The 25,940-nt window shown below is 39.1% G+C and overlaps 2 protein-coding genes across 2 annotated transcripts; one reads left to right on the plus strand and one right to left on the minus strand.

The window, feature by feature from the left end:
- The first annotated feature begins 1,596 nt into the window (after positions 1–1,596).
- Positions 1,597–3,704, plus strand: LOC137970622 (Krueppel-like factor 1). The gene is made up of 2 exons (XM_068817149.1): positions 1,597–2,012; positions 2,708–3,704. The coding sequence occupies exons 1-2, from the start codon at positions 1,866–1,868 to the stop codon at positions 3,326–3,328; spliced, it is 768 nt and encodes a 255-aa protein (XP_068673250.1). The 5' UTR covers positions 1,597–1,865; the 3' UTR covers positions 3,329–3,704.
- A 7,458-nt stretch (positions 3,705–11,162) lies between these two features.
- LOC137971709 (streptococcal hemagglutinin-like) lies at positions 11,163–14,741 on the minus strand. The gene has a single exon (XM_068818488.1). It carries the CDS (start codon positions 14,739–14,741, stop codon positions 11,163–11,165), a length of 3,579 nt encoding a protein of 1,192 aa, XP_068674589.1.
- Positions 14,742–25,940: the final 11,199 nt, after the last annotated feature.

Below are 25,940 nucleotides of genomic sequence, written 5' to 3' on the forward strand. Positions count from 1 at the left end.
GATAAGTAAGTTGCCGCATTACGGCACCAATGATCCATTTTCTGCAACCAAACTACCGGGAAAGGTCTTGCGAAGGTCGTAGCACTTCCCCACAACCCGCAAACCTTAGGCGATTAAGTTTAACTGACAATTCCGTGAGGAAAACCTACAGTTATTTTTCCGCTAAGTAAGTTGCTATGAGTGTTATTTTTAGAAACGATTAAACAAGATGCCGAGAGAGGCTTTACCTGACCAAGACAGGAGCCCTCCTCACAAGGAGCTCAGTCACAGTCTAAAATAATAGCATCCTAACCCTAACTACTGGTAATATACGGTGCTCTTTTTGAGCTTCAACTTGCCAAGTTTTGTACAACAATCATTTTTTTAAGACTGAAATAATGCAATATAGTGCGGAACACCAGACAATGTAGCCTTAAGTACGACTGAGACAATTTAGCAGGAACTGCCAGTATAATCTCCTTTTTAACAATAAGATCTATTTTACGATTTTAACAAGAAACAAATTATCACAGGAAGAAAATAAGAATACCCCTGTGAATAATAAGTCTCATCAACGTTACGTTGAAGTTTGTGATAACAACTAAGAAGAAGAAAGAAACATATTGCTTTGTTTCTTATGCCGCTCGATCATTATACAAAACCACTCACTTGTGTCACAGATTCCATAACCGGGAGAATTGCATTAAACTTGAATCGGAGTCTTTTTAAGTTAAATTTCGTGCTGAAATTAAAGTTCTGTATGGGGAGGGTAAATTGAGAATATGTGTGCGCTAAAACGTGAAGTCCTGCCAGAAGTTCTGTTAGTTAGGCGGTACGCAAAGTGACAAAACGACCAAGAAAATATTCATAGTATATGCTTGATTGAATGCAAGTGGTTATTTCTCTCAAGGAATACTTCGCGTTCCAAAACGTTGAAGTCGTTGCAAAGAATTGGTCCGTTTAATTTGATCAAAGTGAAGACCAACTGGGTATTTTAACAGTCACGTTTTCTTAATCACATGTGAATCCGTGCACAATTTGCACCTGATTGAATCCCACTGTAACATAACGCTCTTACCAGTGCATGTTTTGCCACTCAATTCTTCGGAAAAAGCATTTTGAAACATTGAAACCTGAATTTGCGTATTCCAAGGAATGGGCCAAGTGTCAAGTCACGTACAAATGCAAAGAAGTGCCTTTTATTATTTATAGTTTTAACATTGTTTAACTCCGTTCGTGACAATGTTTCGCAATATACAAGTCTCGAAACAAAGCGAGCGGCTCGCGAACATTCGATACCTCCGTGTTCGAGTGTGAAGAAAGAATTAACTCCTATTTCGGGAACCAATCGGAGCCTCCGAACATGACCCGAACTTTCTCGGCCTTCTGGAATCATCTGCGTGACTGAATAACTGCCGAACTGAGAACATTAAATCATTCGCGATCTTTCTTTTTCATTTATTGTTCAGCTGTTGCCTTAGATTCAAGTCTTTAATTTTTTACCGAAAAAGATAGCTGTATCCGACATAAAGCAACTAGATAAGAGTGAAAGCAAAGCCGCTCTTGTAACTTACTAGTTTCAGTGAATGCACTTGATAACTTGGCCTTTGATTGTTGTAGCGTGACTGTTAATAGCCTCGGGGAGCATTTGAGGGGCTAACGGATGCACGGCAAACTTTGCATAAGAACACTGGCGATCGAGTAAGGTGACTACTAAATCCACTCCTGATTTCAGGAAGCTCGCAGAACCACGCAAACCCACGTAAAAGTCAAGTAATCCTAGCACGCGATCAGGAAGAATTACGTTTTATTTTACTGTAGTACGCCTTCTGGGTATCTTAGCTAAATCCACTCAATTGGGGCAGTCTCTTAAAGAAGACAGCCAAATGCTTATGGCTTGTACAAGTTTCGATAACTTGTTTAGAGGACAAGACAGTGTCATGTACCATAACTCGTATCAGGGCGAAGGAAATCCGTTAACGGCCGGCATCTATTCACTGCTAATACCTACCAGTGAGGAAGAAATTCAACAGGTCAGTTGCACTGCATGAATGATTTAGTCAACTTATACGTTTTCTAAGTGATATTATAATAGCGTGCATTTCTGAAGTGAGCTTTTGAGTGAACACTAATGACGAGTTCGAGCTCTGCGATACCCTCGGATAGTATATAAAACAATCAACCTTTTAGTTTTCTATCGTTCTATTACCAAGTCTTTATTCCGCTGATAAATAGCAATCGGAAGTAAATATTGACAACTGCTCGGAAATTTGTTAACTTACTTTGAGTAAGAAATACAATTGAGGATCATGATTTCGAGAGACGTATGAATGACTGATTTTTCCTCAGAGGATCAAAATGATGGTTTGTTCTACATTATCCCTGAAAAAAGTTGCTCCCTCCGCCGGAATTCATATCTCAATGAATTAACTTTTCGCGATATAAAGCCGAGCACTATTGCTCTAAAAACGCTGAATTTCGCTTACGAATTTGTGAGCCCTGAAGGAGATGTACAACGTTTAGCGGTTTAAGTGTAAAGGACGACAGGGGTCCTTCAATTAAAGTTCTTCAGTTTTAACAACTACATACGTTTCCGACAAAAGCCTTTGCTCCCCGATATCAATCACCCGTTTACTTGAGACATTTTGCTTGGGGAAGGTATGGGATTAAAGCTAGAAATCATCATGATATTAGAAAAAACTAAAGGTAACCCTTATTGCTCTAACAGACCCTTCATGAGATGGATAGCTATCTGTGTTCATCTTCTCCTGCAACGTTACCGGTGGAAACCTCGCCGCATGTCAATCTTCCCCAGCCTAAGCCTCAAGAAATGACCATAGGAAAGAAAGACTGCCGCTTTCCAGAGACAGGAATGACGATGGGAATGTGTACTGTTGCACAATCGGCGTCTATTCCAGCTCTAAATCTAAGACACCAGTGGCCACAGGTAACTATTCCTGCAACAACGCCGTCTTCTGTCCACACGACATCGAACGATGATGCAGCATACGGATGTAATTTCAGTGCACATGCACAAACCGTCCTACCTGTTTCCGATCACAAAGAACTGGAACTACATCATGCCTTTCTCTGTGATTTCCCTGGCTGTAAAAAGCGTTATACCAAAAGCTCTCATCTCGGAACTCACAAGCGGATTCATACGGGTGAAAAGCCTTTCCTGTGTCCTTGGGAAAATTGTGGGTGGTGTTTCCGACGATCAGATGAACTCAAGCGCCACTATCGAAGACATACTGGAGAAAAGCCGTACGTATGTCCTCTTTGTGGAAGATCTTTTAGTCGTTCAGATCACCGAGCTTCGCATATAAAAAAAATACATCCATTAATGTAGAGAATCCGTGTCAGTAGCGTTTGCAATTTCTCGCAACACTCTTCGTAGCCTGATACATTTGTCCGGCTGAGTCGACATTTTTGTGCAGCAATACCTAAATCAATCCGCGCACGTTCCTATTTCCAAATAGCAAGAAGTACCTGGCAGACGGGATATAACAAAGTTGTACTTTTATTTGTATTTCGGACCAACTTCTTTAATTTTAAGAACGTGATAAGTGAGTTAAATTGTACATGGCGTATGCATATAGATATATATATATATATATATAATATACGAGCGTCCTTTTAAAGAAGAGAACATATTCATGTCGATTTTTGCGTCCGCGCTGGTTGCAAGGATCTTTGTCAATGATGTTAATTTAGCGTAAGGAGCCGGTTAAATAAAATTGTCATTTATTTAAAGATATTATCTGTTTACATTCTCTATTTTCTACAGTTATTTTACCTTTTTGATGATATCCCTCTGCATGTGTTCAGTTGGGGAGATTTGTATGATCTTTTATTTTCAGAAACACCGACCTTCATGACTGATTCCCTCTCTGAAAGGAAACTTGGCAAACAAATATATGCTCACAATAATGTGTAATTATTCTTTTTTCGAGCTGGCTCAACTCACAATGTGGACAAAATCAGTCAATAAGTCGGTTGTTCTAAGGTAGTCTGTTTCACCTAGAGATCGACTCCTCTGTCAGTTCCAAACACAGAAGCTCAGAAATGCATGAGGTCTTCCTTTTTCTCTGTTTCATTACTTTCCTTGAGAGTTCAACAGCTTATGACAAAGAGACTACTTCTGTCTCCATGATGTAAGATCTTTTTGAAAAGTAAAATAGATATCAAAACGTATTTTCTTTGTACCCGCCTTTACTTTATCCACTTTATCAGACCTTGAAATGGCTTGAAATGTACTGTTTCAGAGAGAAGCGAGAAGTGCTTTTTCTTCGAATTCCTCTTTTTTTCTTTTTACTTTTTTTTTCTTTTTTCATGTAACGTGGACATGTTTGGAAAAACTTTTTGGATCCATTAAGAAAGCCATTTGTGCATGATTGAAAGACTTGGACAAACGTTATAGAAACTGACAAGGTTTGATGACACAAATCAACTTCTGGTAAAAGATTATAAACATGAACTCGTACAAGAAGGTTTAAATTATTTATCACTGATAACAGCTCATAGACTGGTGTTATTGGGCTTACTATTGACTCGAAAGGCTTCACGAAAACACAACTACAAATTTCTGACAGGTTTCATTGTTGGTTATGCCGAATTAGCTGAAGATTAAGCACCAGCAGAATTCAATTCGTCTCAAGAGCAACGGGTACTTTGGAGAAAAAAGACAGCGGTGAGCTTTAGCAAAGTTTGTGAGACTTGCAAATACGTTTATCCAAAGCAGCAATATTTTCTAATTTTATACTCTGTTTTTGTTTAATGGTGTACCGTTGCTCCAAGGACAGTATTCATAGACCGTGTAGCGGGTTTGCACTCGCGTCGATACAGAGCTGAATTTTTCAAGACATGCCAAGCGTTACATAAGAAAATGTACTAGAGCTGTTCACTTTCCTGAAAACGCGTGGGATGTCAGCTACAAAATTAGTTCCTGGTTGAATTTTGAAGGAAGGAACTACGTGTTTGACAATATTAGCCACAGTGAAAATGGGTGCATTTTCGAGGAGGTCAATGAGGTTTAGCACAAATCGATCTTTATGAAAGTCCCAGACATATTTAATTTTTCAGCTGAACTGATTGTGAAAGCCGTTGTGCAGTTACACCATGATTCCTAATTTCATTTAATATTATACATTTGGAACGGGTATTGTAATAAGCGGACAAGCAATTCAGCGGTGTATCAAAGAAGAGAAGTTTGTTTACATACCTGATTATGGACTGGCACCCAGTTCTTCAGGGATAAAATGGCAGGGACGACTCTTAGTTCTAATTTAACTAATCCTTTCTCATTCTTATCCAAAATGTCAGTCAGTATGAACGATCCACGGTGAAAGTGTTTCGTTTCCTTTCAATGTGTCAAGATATGGCTGCACGCTCGTTACGTCCATTGATGTCGCATTGGTTGTGGAGTGCTGAAAAATGCGCGTGGGCTCCGCGGCTTACCAAAGGTGCCATTTGATGGATTGTATAATATGAATAATGATGGACAATAAATTGTCCACGAGAACACTCTCATTCTTTGCAAACCAACCCATACATTTAGCCGGAATAGTAGGGTAAGAACCGCTGCTGGTTATCGTATATCATACCTTCTATATTTATCACTGATCAACAGATGAGCTTCAAACCAATGATGCAAAGGCAGTTAGCGTAAAATATTCCGCCTGTTATGGGGGTGGCTAAAACGTTCTCAATAAATAGTAACCTGTAGAGAATTAGCTGCCCACACAAAAAATTGAAAACGAGCTTTAACGCCTATTTTCGTTTCCTCTACCTCATTTCCTTTTGGAATACATCACTGAACACGATCACCGATCACGTTTTAAATTTTTACATCAAGATGAGCACTGAAAATATGATGTGCATGTAGTTTTGTAGGTAACGATATATCGTATAAGTGACTAGCTGACAAAGAAGACGTCAAACCAACTGACAATCTAACTCAGATATCTGTAAGAATCTACCGCAAAGCAAAGTTGTACCTTAACCACGCTACGTAACGGCCGCCAAAAGTAAAACAAATCATTGTGATTACCCGGTTAGTAGATTATGATTTTTTTTTGTCAACCGTTTGTGCCACGTGTTTTAAATGTTTTAAGGTAAGGCTGAGAAAAAAAAGAAGGATGCTAGAGTGGCCATCTAGCTCTCATTAAGTCACTTTCTTTGAGAGTATTTTAGCAATTAAGTAAATGAATTGAACATGCAGTATTTTGTACAGCCATTCCTTTTTCGGAAGGCCTTACTAATGTACTGTATCCTACCACTCGCTTTTATAGCATAAAGCGACTTCGTACAATACAGATCAATTTAGCGATATATCCTTCTCTTGTTGAATCGAAAATATGGGACGAAATATTCCACAATTTTAAATTTAATTTAAATTTAAGTAATTTTTTACTTAGTAAAAGGCATGACCTTTTCTATTTTCATGGAACATCATTGCCATAAACCAACAAAAACCTTTAAATAAGAAGAGAGGAGAACTGATTAAAAGGAATAAAAATATCGGAGATCCAACACAAATCTGTTAAGGGATGTTGGCTGAGGTGACCATGAAAAAGCCTTAACTGCCTGTCACGTTAGGGTGGTCGTTTACTGGAGGTAGTCTTTTCCAGGGATCAGACTGCAATGGTCTAGACTGAATGAATGGATTCATTAATGTGCCCGGAAATATTTTCTTTTTCTTTTTACCAGTGGCACAGTAATCCTCTCACTGATTAACTCTTCAGATAAGTAACAACAAAAAAACAATACTACTGCAATCCTTCTCTCCCTCATCACTAAATATAGCCTAAGGCTCAAGTATTAGGCGATACCTAATGTAAGAAATAGAACACGAGGAGACGTGGTCTTCAATTACTATTTCTGGGTTTTGACCTTTTTTGCTTGGTCTCAAACTTCCTTTCTTCATAGGTAACACCTACCTGAAAAAGACCTCATGAAATTACTTTATCAGGGGGTAACCAACTAAACCGTCTTCGAGTCTTTTTGACTTAACAAATATTTGCAGTCTCGTGATGGGATAACGTGGGATGTGTATTTCCCTCAGTTTGACTTAGTTTCCGGGACACCCCAGTGCTACAAGGTTCACTCAAATGAATGAGAAACAGCAGGTTTTGAAAGCAGATCAATTATGAGTTCCCTTTAGAATAGTTTTGAAACCGGACATTTCAGGGCTAATATGAGAATATAAAAAAACACGGATGATGTGTAAAAGCAATTCTGGGATTTTTTAAGAACTAACATATTCTTTTGCATGGACAAATTTTGACACCTGCAATGTTTTCAGGGACATGCCAACTAAAATTTTTTTTCTCGTGCCCACTAATTCCACTCACGCGCCCCATATGGTTTTTAATGGAAACCCTATACTTCTTTGTTATATTGTCACCATGCATTTGTAAATCCTAGTTGCAACATTAACACCTACTGATTATGATTGTTAATGAACTAGCCTCACTGCTGACTAAAAGTAAACATTTTTCTGGACAAAAGGAACCCGGAAGCATGTTGGGAAGTCATTAAAATATCCACTGCCATGTGTTTTTCTACTTTCAAAAATAGAAGTGCTATACAACCTATCTTGAAACCAGCAAACGTAAGAGCAGGACTTTGAAACAAAAAGCTATATATTACTTTAATAAGATTTCTCGATATTTCTTTTTTTTTTTCCAGGCATCAATTTTTATACTAACTACTAACATCAATCACACTACGATGCAGTACATTCAGGCCTTCACATCTTATGTAATCTTGTGACAAGTCAAAGTGTCATTTTCAAATTATTGCAAGTCTTAAGCATGATTTTAACCCTTTCACAGCCGGGTGCTTCCCCATTAGTAAAATTGTCTGGCGTTAGCCAGAGTAAAATTGGCATTTATGGAGGTGAAAGGGTTAAAGCTCGAAGCTATGTCAAGCTTCTCATGAAACAAAACAAATTATTCCTGCCTAACAAAGTCTTGCTATTGTAGAGAATTTTCATTTTTTTCATCAGAGAGGAAGAGTTGCAACTGTGACGCTGGACTTTTTAAATTTGAATCCTATATTCCTGGAAGGAACTGAATATAAAATTATATAGTAACGAGTAATTCCTATTACACAAATAAAATCTTCAATGCTTATTGTGTAATTATGTTCTGATTTTAGCATGAATATGTTGAGGGTTTTCATTCTTTAAGCAGCTGGCAGATGAAGGAAAATGAAGAAAAACCGTATTGGTTCCATTTTTTTTTTTTTTCCTTCTTTCTGAATACAAAAACTTCTCTTGTTACATTTTTGCACCCGTTGGTGAGGAAATTAAGTAAGAAATTTTACCCTCTAATTTGCGTTCTTCAGTGAAGACCTCCAAGTCTTCTTTGTCTCTTTTTTACCAAGAATTCGAAAATCTCCCGAAAGCAATTTTTTTGTTTTTCTAATATAATGCAGAAGTATTGCTTTTAAGCTTTATACCTGATAAATACTTTTAACATCCTAAAACCCAACCCAAGAATGTTAAGATTTAAAAACACTTTAAAGTAACGGTCTCTTGTGAGTTGATTAGAAGTACTTTTCAAAAACGATAAAATTTTGCCTCCCTGTTATTTTCTTTTACCTGTTCCTTAATCAAGACTATCATATTTTTAACCATAACAATTTTGAAGTGGATTCTAGTTCATCAAAAAGAATTTAGGCGACGGATACTCTTGACAATGGCAATCAAAGGAAAATGTAATTGTGGTTACTTTTATAAAGTATCACCTATTAACGACAAAAAGATTTCTTTAATTATTAAAGAAATAGCAACTATTACTCAAGATAAAGTAGAAACTCGCCATTTTCATTATTTTAAACTTTTACGTGTTTCAATCAAGGAGGAAAAATAAGATTTTCCAAACATTAGCCAAAAACAAATATATATAGAACCTATAAATAGGGTAAATAGATCTTCCAGAAAAGCCAACTCCACTAATGAGTTTTAAATAGTATTACAATGATTCTTCATAAATAGCAGCTTATAAAAGACACATAATACCATAAACTCTTCGAAAGAAAAGAAAGCACTTACTGAAACAAAGCGTTGGTAATTACAGTTCATGAAGAGAGATTGGTTAACCAAACACATGTGTAAATAATTACATTACAATTGATATTTAAGAGGAATCAGCTGTTAAACAAACCCGTAAAAAGGTGCAACACAATGGCTTTTCTTAACAAATCCAACTAAAAATACAAAGAAAATACACTTCTTTAGACAGATTGAAATAAGGTAAAATCGCCTATCATACTCATTGTGTCTGCAACAGATCAATTCACAAATAACAGAACATAAATTTAAATAAATTCAGTTTCCAACCAGCAAAATTAAAAGAATGATAGTACATCACTACAACGAAACACATCTGTTACATGAAAACGATGATCTGTACAAAAGGAATGCCTCACTTTAAGCCAAAAAACTTAATAAATTGCCGCATCAGCTTTCATTCTATCCGCAGGTGGCTTGTAGTGTAGGGTGGCCGCTTTTCCTCGTTGAGCACTGCATTTAGTTTGCATCCAAACAACAGTGACAATGCTCCCCCCAAAAAAGGCGATGAACGGGACCCTACTGTCTTGCAAGCATTTTTAAATGCTTGCAGACTTGCAGATTTGCGAAAACCTTTTATTGGACAAAACATGGAGATTGTATATTTGGGCAGCTAAAATTTTTGCCAACCAGAAGTCTCGATAGTAACAGTTTTTAGAGTTTAGCTTTCCTTGGTGTGGATATGAGGGGAAACCTTTTCTTGAACCTTATATAATGTTGTGTTTTCATTTGTAATAGTGTTTCTTTTCAAGGTGGCTCAAATCAGGTTCATCACTTTCAAGTGAAACTATTTAGAAGGATTGACTGCACAACACTGAATCATCGAACAGCTAAGATGTGCACCCCGTAAAACAACAATTATTGCTGATCAAAATGCCCTCAATATTATGACGTATTAAGTTACCACAACAACAGAAAAGCCATCTAAAAAACACCCAGTATTTTGCCCTTTAACTGCTTACATCTCAAAGACGAAAATAGTAATCCCCATTCTTTATTGGTGAAAAATGATTAAATCACTTTATTGGTAAGTCCTTCCATTCTTTGTTTAATAATCTTGAAAGTGTATTAAAGGCTACCTTCACAATTAGAAACGTTAAGGTGCTCTGAATCTTTTTTATCACTTTCCAGCGAAAAAAAAATGGCTAGCCGAATTCCCTGTTGCGATTAAGGGTTGTTTAGATGGCTTTCCTGTTCCTATGGTGACTTATTACGTAATTGGCTTTCCATCACCCAAGAATAAGATTTACCCAAATTGACTTAGTCCCCATCAGTGTCAGAAGAGTATTTGCTTTTAAAACCAAGTTTTGCGGGAAATAAAATGTTGTAACCAGTTCAAATCCTTTGGGAATAAAACGGTTTGTTCCAGGTATTTCCATGTCATTTAAATGTGAATGCAACATCATATTGCAAATACAATACACAGAGAATGTTAAACCTGGGCGACATGAATTGACTAAAACATTGAGTTAGCCGGTTTGGTCTATTGTTTGTTTTCCCGCGAAACCTGGTTTAAAAATAGACACTTTTCCGACGCTGATGGGGACATACCTGATACCAGATTCATACTCTTGGCTTATGGACTCTTGGTACCACAATATTCATTACCTTTGAGTTAAATGATGTTGTGAAGTCAATCCTCAAAAAAGTCAGTCAGTCTCTTGAAATTGTTGAAACCTGCTTGAGCCACCTTTCTTTTTGCTTAGAAATTGACCACATAGCAAAACCCGTTCAAAAATTTGCAAATTGCAGTCTGTACAGTAATATCAACCTGAATAATATCATTAATGTATCTCTTGCATTAGTAAGTGCATCGGTATTTGTGTTTTGCGTTTGGTGATATAATTTTCAGGAATGCAGGTCTTACCTAGTGCATGAAAACGTCATTGTTTTATGGCCGCCATTTGCAGTTCCTTTACAGTTCTTGTGTGACAACGATGTTTGGCCCCTGGAGTCTTTTCGATATCGATTCGTCACAAATAGTGCCATGTTAAAAAAAATTAATATTAAGTTTTTGCGGCAACAAATTTCTAACCCTGCATGTTGCATTGGCATAACAAAGTCAGTGTATACCGACTACGTCTCATGAGTAGAGATGTTTGGAAATTCATCTTGTCCTTTCGTCGGATTCGTCGTCGCCAAGATAGCTTGCAGACCTTACCCGGGTAACAGTGAATGATCCCCGACTATTTCTAGCAAATGTAGGACCTCTATTTAATGTTTTCCGATGGGCCTGTCTGCCACTTGGCAAATTGATTTCGTCGGAAATATAATCATCGTTGATGCAACCATGAGGTGAAAGCGACATATTGCCATTTTGATGGCCTGTAAGACAAATGGCACTATTCCATCGACCGTTCCTTCTGCGAAAGTTGTGTGATCCACTTTGCCTCTTCGACTGTGGCATATACTTGCCCCTCTTACTTTCTTGCTTATGAATGGTACTGGAGAATGATGCATCCTCATCAGCGAATCTCACGCTTGACAAGGATATATTGGATCGCTTCGCCAGACTGCGTGATGATTCCAAGCTTTCTGACGAATCAGATGGCAGCATTGGAGACGGTGCTGTGCTACGTTGAGGGTGGCATGGCTTTTCGTCCTTATGTAATCCAACCGTAGATTGACTTCGATTTGAAGATTTGGGGGGAAATTTACCTATTGAATATTTTTCTCGTTTTGTTTTGCTTGCATATTTAGTGTTTCCAGTTGACCTTTCAGACTTCCAGTCTGTATCTTGAGAACGATCTACTTCTTCAGATTCTTCAATTTCGTCTGTTTCCTCATATGACACTGAACGTACCAGGGCACGGGGCTTAGAGTCCATCGAACGCCTCGAGCCTCTGAGATCGTAGTGTTTTGTACTTTTTACTCTAGCGTTCGACCCTCTATCTTCATACTCATCGAAGCCTTCATTTTCACGATTGTTTTCAGGTTCTCTCACAACGCGATTGGCTCTTCCCTTTTTTTTTAAATTTTGCTCATAAAGATAAACAGTCTCCTCGCTGTAAGCTCTGTTGTATTGGGCACTATAATCACCATTTTCATTTTCCGACTTTCCAGTGGTAGCAAGAGTGCGTGCATCAAGTTTAGCTCCCTCACTATCATTGATCCAATCAACTGGAATTCTTTGAAATTTATTTTGTTCCGTAGCTCCATTCCTGTAACCATTGCTTACTTTCACGAAGCTTTTTGTGCGACCTTGAGCCGTTAAAACACTACCGTTCAGAGAGCTGCCAGATTTAAAGTCACCCTCGGTATTACCCAGTAAATTTTCCGTATTTGGCATCTGATTTGTTTCTCTTTCTTTAAAACGTGTAATGCTACCGGATATCTGGTTCTGTTCTCTTGAATCTCTAGATGAATGTAACATTACAGGTGCTTTTAAACGGCGAGTAAACTGAAATTGTGGGTTCTCATCATGGTTAGGCCTTGTTTCAGGGGAACGCGAGTAAGAAGCTGCATCGTCAAGATGAGATTCATTGTCATGGCTTAATTGTTGCGAAAGTCTTTCATCAACTTCATTCCTCGAACCAAGCCAAGCTGGTCTGAGCACAGGTTGACTTCTGCTGCCTCGGAATCTCATTTCCTCGTCTGCGGTGTCTCTAATTTCGACTACTGAAGTGTCCGGCATGCTCAAAAGGGATTGTCGCAGATTAGCCCACTGTAACCTTCTTGGATCATTGATAGATATTTTAGCATCCTGGTGCAAAAACTGAGGCTCGCTGAAATAGTGAGACTGCGTGCCTAGATCCGTCTGCGTTCCCGTGGACGAGAATGACTTGTTTGATGCGTGAACAGGTTCCGAAAGTTGTGATTGTTTTGGAGTAACAGAAACGCAATCAAAATATATGGAATCGCTCTCCAAAGAAAGTGTTGATCCTTTAATGTCAGTGGAGGCACCTTTTTCGATACTTTCTTCACCTTTGGGGCTCCCTGTAGATGAGCCACCTTTCTTTTTGTTCACAACGCGTACAATTAATCGAACTAGTCTAATAGCGATGTGCAGTATGCTGCCGGACTTCTTACGAGTTTCTTCGAGCCCCCTACGTGCTTGCTGATCAACATTTTGCGCAGTCGATCCAGCCAAATCGGTAGTGTTCTTTACCATTCCTGATGCCATCTCAAGAGTATTTGTTGTCGTTGGTATCGGGACATCCCAAATGACATCGTCCTTTTTGGGATGCGTCAAGTCCGAAAGGCTATCCTCTATGTGATTGCTTGTCCCCGTCAACGATGTTCCTCCAATTTCACGTTTTATTTCAGATGCACCGTGCTTCACTTCTTTTACCAAATATGTAGTGTTTTGTCTTAGACGACGTTCTGCAGAAATAACGCCGCTTCTTGCTACGTTTTGCAAGTGAATGTCTGCAATTCCCTTTTCTTGCGTGGCAAGATTTAAATCAATAATCACCGCATTGTTGTAACTATCCGTGGCTGGTTCGGGGGGCTTGCGGTTATGTGACTTTGAGCTTGCAGCACCTGTCACTTTGGCGGCTCCCTTCTTGGACACCCAGTCGCTTTGTTGTGCAGTCGCTTTGTTGTGCATAGTATTTGTTGTCGTTGGTATCGGGACATCCCAAATGACATCGTCCTTTTTGGGATGCGTCAAGTCCGAAAGGCTACCCTCTTTGTGATTGCTTGTCCCCGTCAACGATGTTCCTCCAATTTCACGTTTTATTTCAGATGCACCGTGCTTCACTTCTTTTACCAAATATGTAGTGTTTTGTCTTAGACGAGGTTCTGCAGAAATAACGCCGCTTCTTGCTACGTTTTGCAAGTCAATGTCTGCAATTCCCTTTTCTTGCGTGGCAAGATTTAAATCAAGAATCACCGAATTGTTGTAACTATCCGTGGCTGGTTCGGAGGGCTTGCGGTTATGTGACTTTGAGCTTGCAGCACCTGTCACTTTGGCGGCTCCCTTCTTGGACACCCCGTCGCTTTGTTGTGCAGTTTCCTGTAGAGTTTCCAGTCCTGTTCCCGCCTTCTGGTTTTTATCATTTGTGCAATAATTTCCTTCATCTTGGTCCACGACCTCCATCGCTGCAGTACCTTCAGGGTCCTGTCCTTCTTTTCTTTTCTTCTTTACCTTAGCTATGATACTAGCTGCCATCATGGTAACCGCAATAACTTTTCTTGCCATACTTTGAGTGTCATCAGCAGGGGTATCGGAAATGATTACATCTCCTTCATTTCCTCTTTCCCTTCCTTGCATTTCTCGACTTACCGATCCGGTCGGAAGACCTGTTACATCTCCAAGAACATCAACTAGCTCGCCGTCTGCGTTGCCGTCTTTAGTTTTATCTATGTCATCAAGCTCCTCTGCTACATCTTCAACAACTTCCATGACATTCTCAATGGCGTCAAAGGCTTCCTCTAAACCTTCTGGAACATCTGCATCCCTTTTTCCTTTTCTCTTTTTCGCTCCAAAAAGAAATACTCCGGTGGTCACAATGAATGAAAATGTTGGAAAAAACGCCATTTTCCAACCCTCGAAACCAAAAAGTCCCAATACGTCTTTAATCAGTCCCATTGCCGAGTCAACAACGGCTAGAAAGGTAACAATTTCAAACATGAATTTTTCGATATAGTCTGCAAAATCTTCCACTAACTGTAGTAATTCTTCGGTAGCTGTAGGCATATTTTCCGGATCTTCTTCCGGTGGCATTTCAATAAAACTATCCATTTTAATTTGAAAGCGAATTGTACTTACAACTAACACCTCGAATTAATGAGCTAAGATATAGCTTTCCATACGAAAAATTGGTTATAATCTTGTTTACAATACCTCCCAATGCTACTGGTGGCATCTCATAAAAACCCCTGATACCTGTAACCGTTGTTACTGTTAAATCATAATTAATTAATCATATTATTTTATGATAATTAAACTCCTTATCATTTCACGCAAACAATTTTACTAAATTTCTTCGAATTATATTTACTCCTCGAAACTTAAATTAAATAGTATTTGGTTGAAAGCAATATCTTATTTGTCATGTCTATGGCAAAATTCTGCCATATATGATCAGTTTCTTTTAGGTGGTCTTGCGTCCAACCTTGATCAGTCAGTGCAGTAAACCCCGTCCTGAACCTTGGCTGTATTCCACGTTCCAAACGACAAGTCTTGTGAGCCTTTGAAACGTCCAGTCAGTTGCAAGCATGTAAAAAGACGAATAAGTTGGGTATTTCAGCCTTTTTTCCCCTCGACATAGAATGACTGTAGCTTAATTTTGCTTCTTCAGGCCCTTCCTGAAGCAGGGCCTAAAATCATAGAGGGAGGACTCTGTAAAGACAGGCTGGGAACAAGTCTAAAGGGTGTGAAGAACTAGCATAAAAAGAAGGCAATGAAAGGTTAGCTTTTGTCCGCCGCAAAATATAGCAAATGCGCTTGGGGAAAATCTTACAGATATAAACTTCTTTGATCTTTTCCCAGCAATGCCTTGGCTGTCTACTGAAGCGAACAACAAATTATGGCCAAAATTTACAAGGAAGGGTAACAAATTATATTGAAAAAAACAAGGAAGGATTACATTTTTGGAAACGTTGGCCGTGTAGCACTTATATTTCAACAGACCCAACTATTAGAGTGTAATGTGAAGCACCTAAACGGGAAAAGGTTGTACGGTACCGATTATTTGCAAATGCATGGTAAACCTCCAAAAGAGCATCGGCAGGTGCAAGATGATTGGAATAAAAACGAGTCGTGCATTTTCATAAAAATGAAAGTAACCTTTACCTTAATAATGTAGCCCGGATCAGCAATCATTTATATTCCCCGATTTTATTATTTTTTTTTTTTGCTTTTTTCCTTCGGCAGATCTAAGTTTCAAAGTGCCGCGGAAGGGGAGAGATTGACAGTTTAGTGCATTGCATGCATTTAAAAAACTGTGACAGTACATTTTCTGGCAAAACAAAACCACCGCCAGCATTTTTCGTGCCACTGCAACACCTACTCGGTTTGCATAACATCAGCTATATGGGGACTGAAATAAGAGTATACATATCCAAAACAAAATCACTTTTCATGCCTATCCTTCCTATCATTTTACAGTTTCGAATTAAATGAATTGCTAATATTTCCAGACGCTCAGTATTCAAAGTGAAAACAAGCTAACTGTTTTTGATGAAAAATTTAGGTTGCGTGGGTCAATATTTTCATTCGATCATTAGTATGTTACTCAATGCACATTACGATTTATCGGTATAATTCTTATCAGCACAAAAGAACGGGCATTGATTGACATAAACCCCATTGTAATCGAAGTCTTTAAATGCTGTTTGCCTAGGAAAACCCGTACTTGTAATGATATCAGCCAATGGCCAGACATTTTCTGGTCTTTTCATATTCTATATAAATGAAGAACCGTCTCTCCGTCTCTCTTCTCCTCTTGTACTCGTTACCTTCATTACAAGCGGTTTAGTGTTTTTCGGATTAATTCTTGAAAAGAGACTGCCAGGCAGAAACAAGATCCAGAGGATATGAGAATGCGAAGGGAAGGAGACAGAACCTGCATGCATTAATTATAGTCCACCAACTATTAACCGCGCGCTTAAAAAAAAATTGCCTGAACGGGCGGCAGGTAGCGCGCACCGTTTTCCTCAATTTATCGACTCCAATTTAGGTTAATTTCTAGCGAAATGTACCACTCGAAGTTTTCAAGCAGAGCTTATCACCCTTGTTCCAGGAAAAGAAACAAAATATAACCTAAGATAACCGTGCAAGCTCTAGAACGCACATCATCACGCAACCATGTTGTCACGTACTGATTTTGTACTTTTTGTTGGTGTGATTTATATAGCAATGTATATAGACCTGTATGGTTGCAGCTGTGACGAAAGCATGCTCCTCGAGTGAAAGACCAAAAGAGAAAGTTTTAAGTTTTTGATACGCGATCTTGGCAAAGCAAGAACAATTTTCGAAATATAAAACAAGACCATCATTGATAACGACGTGAGAGGCCTTACGGTTATCATGACATTAGCAAATCATATCGAAACAGGTTTTATAGAGTAGAATATAAGGAAAAAGTTACTTTTTCTAGAGAAAACACGCAGGGTCAAGAATAATTTTTGAAGGAATGATTGTTTACAATGCCATTGCGTAAGCATGAGGAGAGCATTGTTTTAGTTCGCCATGCTACTTGTTATTTAAGATTTAAGTCAGGCAGACACATTGACAAAAAAAGCGCGGACCACACAACACAACATCAACATTTGACGAGAGGCTTTGGATTTAGTCCGAGGTTGCATCCGCAGTTGTATTATGGGCGTGGATCCAATTAGTGCGCACGCGCATACCCAACACTGTTGAAAGAGGGGGGCAAACGGCTTCAACTTCATTCAACATTCGCGAAAACAAAAGAAATGTTGAATGGTTGTTAAAGAAACGTTTAAACGCTTTTAAACTCATTCAACGTCGATTCAACTTCGTTTCAACATGTTTCAACAAGCTAAAACTACACGTAACCCATAATCCCTCGATTCGCTCTGACGAAGGGCTAACGCTCGAAATGTCAGCTTTTAGAATCTCTGTACGGTGGTCAATTTGCATTATCAACTCTGTTGATAAACCAAATTTTTGTATACTACTTCCCCACCGACGCAGCACCACAGTTTCTTTAGAAACTACCCCTTCATTCATTTGTATTCAACCGCTGCGACCACTAACCTTGTGTTCTAGTATTTTTTAATCCACAGATTTCTAACAGGAGACCCAGGACGACGATGCCAAGCTTGAAGAAACTCACCAAGGAGCTACGCCAGGAAATCGTAAGTTATCTTTTTCCTTTTCCCACACTTAGCAGTAACTTAGCTTTCCGTTTAGCCACTCTCATTTTCGCCAAAACTAGGTTTTGTAGTCACATCAACTTCATCGGCCGTTGCCTCAATTCTAAAGTCATTCCTAAAGGTTTTCGCTCGAACTTTCATGCGTCTACATTCTCCCACTCCAATCAGTATCTTCACCAAATTCGATGTGCGCAAAATTCTTTTTCACGTAATATTATGAGGATCACAATTAGAGCTATGTGCCGAAAACGAATCGCACTTGACAAACAAATTCTTCATTGCCGCTCCGAACTTTCCAAAATCTGTCCAGCAATTTTAGTACAATCGATTCGCGCTAAAATCCGACAACTTAATTCTGGACTGTTTGACCATTTACACCAAACCAAGACTCTTAAACTTCAAGAATTAATAGATCCGCAAATTACCGACGACACTACATTGCATAGCCATAATACCGTTATTACAATTCCAGAAAATCTTCCGCTTACTGACTCAGAGAAATCTGTTCTCAGTAAGGGCCTAAATTTTGTCCCTATTACCAAACGCACCAACGAATTTTCTATTAAGCAAGATGTTGAAAAATTCCTTCGCCGCGTTCAGTTAAAAGCCTTTTTTCACGACAAAGAGGATGATTTGGACACTTCTAATAAAGATATTTTTGAAACACTTCTAGTTCGCAAATCCAAATGGACTCCCCCAGAGGGACAATTTGCCTCTTTAGATTTTTTCACCAAAAAATGCCGTCACGACATTCACAAACTTAAATTCAATCGCAACACTAAATTTTCCAACCTTTCCTCGGAAGAGTGGGCGGCGCTTAAAAATCTTAGTAAACGCAACGACATAGTTGTCAAATCGGCCGACAAAGGCGGCGCGGTAGTTGTTTGGCGGTCCGACCTTTACCAAAAAGAAGCTTTGCGGCAACTTTCGGATACCTCGTTTTATGCCAAAATCCCTAAAGATCTCACTTCCAACAATCAAAAACTTGTCAAAGACACCATTCAAGATCTTATAGTTAATCAAGAATTACCGGACACTGCCACTAATCTCATCATCAACACCCCTAGAACTTCGTGCATTTACTTCTTGCCTAAAATTCACAAACCCAACAACCCAGGTCGACCTATCGTTTCTGCCTGTAGTTGCCCCACCGAACTCATTTCTAGCTACTTAGACAGGATTACGACGCCTATCGTCAAATCTTTGCCATCATACATTAAAGACAGTACACACGCACTACAAATTTTCCGAGATTTCAATTTCTCCGGCCAAGACAAACTTATTTTCACCATGGACATTACATCTCTATACACAGTCATTCCTAACAGCGAAGGTCTTCAAGCACTTAAACACTTTTTCGATCAACGCACTGTCAAAGAACCTAGCTCGGAAACGCTCCTCCGCCTTGCCGAACTAGTTTTAACGCTTAACTGTTTTTCATTCGCCGGCAACTATTACAAACAAATTAATGGTGTAGCGATGGGCACAAGAATGGGACCTAGCTATGCCAATCTTTTTGTAGGATATGTTGAACACCAATTTTTTAATCAGTACAACGGCCCCAAACCTGAACTCTACGGCCGCTACATCGACGACTGCATCGGCGCTATTTCATCCAGCAGAGAAGAACTCGATCAATTTATAACCTCCGTCAACTCTTTTCATCCGGCTCTTAAATATACCTGGGAAATTTCGGAAACTTCATTGGCTTTCCTAGATATCAAAGTTTCTATTAGAGGCAACGTGCTATGTACTAGTGTGCACTACAAACCTACTGATTCGAAACACCTTCGCGATGTTGAGAAGAATGACAAGGATGCATCTAAGCCAGTCGCTCGCCATTTTAATCTGCCTAACCACTCCAAAAAACACATGGCTATCTGCGGCCTTTCCCTACATCTAGGTACGACGGAAAGCCGCAAGAATCTGGAACAAAAATTCATCTTTCAAATCGGCACCCTTAATCCTCACGGTATTAACGAACGCTTTTCATTTAACTAATATATTCCTATTTTTCACGTTGCCATGTTACCACCAATAGCGTAGCTCCTACTCTACTATTAAAACTACACGTAACCCATAATCCCTCGATTCGCTCTGACGAAGGGCTAACGCTCGAAACGTCAGCTTTTAGAATCTCTGTACGGTGGTCAATTTACATTATCAACTCCGTTGATAAACCAAATTTTTGTATACTACTTCCCCACCGACGCAGCACCACAGTTTCTTTAGAAACTACCCCTTCAGCTTTAAGGATAGTTTCAAACGGTTTGAACATTGCTGTTCAACAAAATCGAACAAATGTTGAAGCAAATGTTGAAACCGTTTGCCAGGGCCTTAATAAAAGTGAATAAACATCAATGGACATAGCTCGATAAGCTCACCAAAAAATACAATTCTGTCAGTTGGTGAAAGGAAGCTTACGTTCCGTCAAGGTTTCTGGCAAACCCCTGGTTTATTATCGAGACGATTTTTATATAACTCGATACACGATTTAGAGGCCGGTGTGTTTATTCATTAATGCCAAGCCACAAATTATTTATTTTTATCAAATCATCCCCGCAAATTTGTTTATTCTAGTTCTGCATGAATCAACCCGACCAAAACTGTAAAGTGTTCTCATCTAAGCCTTGATGAAAGCGATGCAATTTTCTTCGCCCTTTCACTTCCCAACAAGACTGGCATCTGACACTAATATTAATCAGGGCAAAGAAAGTAAAGGTCAATGGAAGAGTCCATCCGCACTGCTTAAACAGAGCTAAAGTGCAGTTTGGAGTAAACAGGGCCGGGGTTTGTTTTTTAAAACTGTTTGTTTCTAAAATGTCTAAAATGACGAGAAAATGGAGGGATTATTTGAAACAGTCATTACTTCCTAGCCTTTTCGGCCCGTTCCAAACGCCCTTCCGGTATTGTGCCGAACCTAACTCAATAAACTTCGACTTGAGAGCGACTTCGGAGCAAAAGCTGACTGATTCATACTCGTACAAGTGTGACGCAACGATCAGGTAAGGGCTTAGGTAAGTGGGTATAACTTTTGGGATATAATTTCTAAATTTAGGAAGCTTATAAATTGTCTTAATTTATGCGTTTCGTTCGGCACATGACCAGAACGTCGTATACATCAGCCGTCGCTCTATGGACGCATAATGCAACAGAACTGCCGAACTTAACCTTGTTTGCCGCTCTAAACTTAACCTGCCGAACCAAGCCACGGCCTTCGTGTTAGATCACCGCTGCTCTACCGACTAAGCTACAAGGTCATACGGGAGCAGCCCGTGGGAACTGAAGATGTTAAAGTCACGGTAATGAACATGTACAAGTGCAATGAAGGATTACGTTTTTACAAACGATGGCTGTGTAGCACTTATATTTCAACAGCCGTAACTGATTGGAGTGTAATGTGAAGTGTTAGTTTTGTACCCCATACGAAGTATGTGAGCGTTAGCCCTACTAATGGAAATGGGCCCACAAAGGACAGAGAAAAACTCTGACCAGGGTGGGGATTGAACTTCGTGACTTAGTCTAGCTGGGAAAACAAGGTAGTGTGTTTATATAACAAAACGTTGGCTTGGCTCGGCTTGGTTCGGCTTGGCTCGGCCTTCAGTGATTTTGCTAGCAAAATCAGACAAGGGACTAAATCATTACGAAGGGCGCAGCTCAACGAGGTGGGGCCAAAGTTTAAATATATACCGCCTGAGGTAGCCGCTATATGATCCCAGATCACACCACCACAGCCAGTAGTAATTAGCTGGGAATCGATATTAAAGCGGGCGGAAAACCGAAGAACCGGCAGAAAAACTCTCGAGTCAGGTTGAGGTCGAGTGAGACTAAACCAATCTAGGATCGATAAGGTGGGAGGCGAATGGTCAAATAAGCCGAGGGGAAATTGATGCGATTCGCTTGCAACTTAAAGCTATAACTGCCTTTATTGCAGCGGTCGCAATCACGGCTGATTACTCAAACAGTCCCTTGGAGACGAAGGCTGATGTACTTGGGGAAACTTTGACATGCTTTGTGATAATCCGTATTATGGGAAACTCCCCACATGTTACTTATTAAACAAAGCGCGCCTTTTAAGTTGCCTTGATGTTGCAACCTCAAGGGTTAGGGTTTGGGTGTCGATTTCTCTTCTAATAGGTCTTTTTTCAAGCCGGGAATAGGTTGAAGCAAAAGTTACACAGTAGAGGAGTGTCAAACGTAAGTACTGAACACTTAGAATGTTTACATTTTGTATAGGCAATGACATGATTTCGAGTGCAAATTTGAACTAAATTAGCACAAATAAATATTTTTAAGTGGCATGGGTTGATTCTTCTTTTTTGTTTGTGTTATTAGACTACTTTAAATATGACTTTTGCAGGCTATTAGAATGGGTAAATATCTGTAGATGAAGAATTGGAATCCTTGAAATGGAACAGAAGCAAAACGTTATAAATATATATGTCATGTTTTTTTACTGACAGTTTAATTTAGCAAATTTGCTCAGAAATGCTTTTGGCTGGAACATAGCCTACTAATTGTCATGCTATTTGAGTGATAATTCTGAAGTACATGTAGGATTAAGGACCATACAGGAAAAAAAGTATTGGCTATGACACTTCTATCGTGCATGCCTTGTTCTTGACTTGATGGCTGTTCTCCCAGTGAGTTTAATTTAGAAATACTGTTTGCTATGGTTGATGCCATCTTGAGCAGAGCTCCCCAAACATGAAAACTTCAGTGTGCTATTAAAAAGGGTATTAAAGAAGCACATGCCTGGAATTATATGTTTCTTGAAAAAGTAAAGGTTGTTCTTAAAGTTCTGGTTAAGATGTACTTTCTCTGTGTAGACCACCATGCCAGAAAAGGACAAAATAAAATATCTGCATTTTAAAACATTAACAGTAAAGCTGAATTCTTGTTAAGTTGAAGGAAAAGCAAAAATGGGAAAAGGAGTAAGGAGGAAACCGAAAGAGCCGTGAAACAAAATCTGAGATGACACTCACAGAGAAAGGAGTGGAATGCTGCTGAACCAACATAATAGTGAAGTGGTTTAGGAAAAACATCGTTGCCGACTGGAAGAAAGCATAAAATTTGGCACACAAATTCTTTTTGGCCATTGTACTGCAAACAAATTTAACCTGGGTGCCACAATTTACGACACTCTCTGCTAGCATGAAAACGAGGACTGGATATTAAAATGTTATAAAATGTGCTTAAGGACGTTCGCGCCAAAATCTTCCTACGGTGAGATTTTCTTCATTTCTCGCCTAGAGTTAGGTCATAAAGTACTTACTCCAAAAATATAAAAAAAAATTGGGGGTCACCGACTTTGTTTCGGAGAAAATGGCAGTGGAAAAATGCCTTAATTTCAATAAATCTGTCATAATAACGAAAGGTAGCCTCATCTGCTCATCCATCGAAAATCCTAAAAATAAACTGTTAGAGTGAAGGCTTCCGTGCATAGGTTTTTAGGGGTGGGATTCTAAGATAATGTCATGGCGCTAGGGATGTCGTAAACAGTAGAGTTCATCCTGGACGAGCGTTTTCGTAACCTCTATCCGTTGCAACCACTACCGGAATTCGATGGCACGAGGAAAGAAAATTTAAAAAAAAGCTAACTTCTTACGGTGAGATTTTTTTCATTTTATCAGATTTTGTAGATAGTAATTAGAGTAAGTGATTCATGATTAAAAAAATAGGGGTCACCGATGATCCAAGGGAGTAAAACTAATGTGATTTTACGAAGCTCTTGGAAAACTTCGTTTGTCACGTTTTTGCGTGACCTGTCGGGGAAGGACTGGAACCCAAGAGAGGATCGATCGTTGAAGGGATGAAAGGTTTTTACCTCAAAACAAAGCTTTCTCGAGCACAGCAACGATGTTTTAAGCAGTCGTCATCTTCATTTGGTTAGTGTTTTGTATAATATTTCTCCATTGCCATCATGCTCGTCTTCTGGAGTGTGGTTTTTGTGAAATTTAATCTCTGGTTTTTTCCACGCAGGTCCGCACTATTCAAGCCGACGAGGACGAAAATACTGCTCTATTTTCACGAAAGTAAAGGAAAAGAACTTCAAAAACATGCATTCATTTTCACTTAAGTTCGTTGGGTAATAAAAACATTAAAAAAAGAAACAGCCCCATTAAATTTATGCAACGGTTCGTCCTCGAGTTTTCCAAACTTTCAGCCACCACTCGATCAGCAGCTACCATTTAAAGAGCTTTTCCATCCTCCCGCTCACTTCTCTTTAACGTTTCATGATGATTCGGAAATAAATGTGCCATTCTTTTGCCGGCCTGGAATTTTTTCCCCGGCGTTTTTGTCGCCATGTTATTTTAACTAATGCTTGAACAATATTTATGAAAGTCAAATAGACTAGTGCACAACTGATAAAAACAACGCGAACATAATTCGTGCAGTAGTCTACTTGACTTTCCTAAATATTTTTAATCAATTTTGACTGATCACGATCTTCTCTTATCCAACGCTGTGCAAGACTTATCGTCCACGGTTTCTGCAAAGGTTTTCAAACCTCAACTTCACTAATGCTCGAAGTAATGCGTGACATATTACAGTCGCGTTACCTGCGCAGTTACGTTGCGCACAAACAATTAGCGCGAACGTCCTTAAGCCCCATTTAGATCCGTTTACACGACCAATTTTTTATGTGACAATTTTATGTGGCAAATATATTTGATCGTGTAGATAGCACACTAAAATTGATAATTGTTGACGATTCGCAGTTTAGTGGGTCACCAATGCCTTTGGACAGCAGAGACAAAGCAGAAACAAGGCGAGGTTGCCTGGTCGTTCTCGAATGGCGCTCACTGAGAGGCAGGAATTTGCCAAATTTTATGTGACGGGTCGTCTACACGAGCAATTTTTCTTATTTGACTAGTTTTATTTGTCACATAAAAGCCCACACACAAGCTTTTCAGCAAATACAATTGTCACATTAAAATTGACCCAAATTTTGTTGTCTTCACGAGCAAATAAAAATGTTACAAAAAATTGCTCGTGTAAACGAGGCCTTATAATTGGTTAATTGGTTTCACAAAGATTTAATGGTAGTTGCGATGTAGTCACGTGACAATCACATGCTGAGATCAGGAAGGAGGGGGGTAAGTGTATTGTTTTCATGTGACGTTTCTTGACCCACTCCTCATGCCAGTGTGACGTTACGTAACAAAGGGCGAAAGTTCGAGTCGCTTGAGTGGAACACCATCGAATCAACACCACGAGAAGTCAAGAAGAGTCAAGAAAGACAAAGCTTTACGGTAATCACGCTATTGATAGCGTTCACTAATTACATTGTAAGTGTGTGACCTTCTTTGTCTGTCATAAGGTCAAGGTCGGGTGTGAGTTTATACAGAGTTTTTTACAGAGTCTAACAATATAGAGTTTAATTTCGAGAATGAGTTTAACTGTGGAAAGTTTAAAAGAGCTGTAGACACAATAATTTCTTCCTAATATCCGAAAGGAAATCCGCAAGGAAATCGACTCGCTTAAGACTCGTCTCCTCGACCTCAACAGACGAGTTCACGCTCTTGAGTGCATCATGGGTAATCAGGGCAAGATGGAGAGAAATAGGAAGGTCAATACGATGAAAAGTATTCATGATATGCAATTTTGGGTTTTTTATTTTCCAAAGAAGAAGATATGCGCTCAAAGGTGCGGCAGAATAAATTTGGAGAGAATGGCTATTGAAGAAATTATTTTATTAACAAGAGTTTCTGCCATACATTTCCTTTAATTCCAAAGGCACAAATTTACAGAGAATGTATGGAGACAAAGAAAGCAATATTTAGGAATTCCAATGAAGGGATACCAAGTCTAGTTCATCAAAATGGTGAACATGAGCTTATTTGTTTGGTTTATGAAGGCGAAAGTCTATAAAGTAGAGTCATGTACAGTTTATTTTGTTTTGAATTGCTATACAAACCTTTCAATTTCCCGCCATGTTGCCCTGATTACCCATGATGCAATCAAGAGCGTGAACTCGTCTATAAAAGTTTTAATGAAATTGAAAAGTCCCAAAATTTTATTTCAAAGCAATACGACGACACTGTGATATCGACGATCAAGAACTTAAAAGAACACAACTAAGGGGTGAAAA

Source organism: Montipora foliosa, chromosome 9 (assembly GCF_036669935.1).
Source record: "Montipora foliosa isolate CH-2021 chromosome 9, ASM3666993v2, whole genome shotgun sequence".
In the NCBI taxonomy this organism is placed as follows: domain Eukaryota; kingdom Metazoa; phylum Cnidaria; class Anthozoa; order Scleractinia; family Acroporidae; genus Montipora; species Montipora foliosa.

Bases quoted from the DNA above. Each gene is read 5' to 3' on its own strand.
- LOC137970622 (XM_068817149.1), top strand. From the start codon at position 1,866: ATGCTTATGGCTTGTACAAGTTTCGATAACTTGTTTAGAGGACAAGAC. The intron at 2,013-2,707 runs GTCAGTTGCACT...TTGCTCTAACAG, and splicing joins GTGAGGAAGAAATTCAACAG to ACCCTTCATGAGATGGATAG.
- LOC137971709 (XM_068818488.1), bottom strand. From the start codon at position 14,741: ATGGATAGTTTTATTGAAATGCCACCGGAAGAAGATCCGGAAAATATG.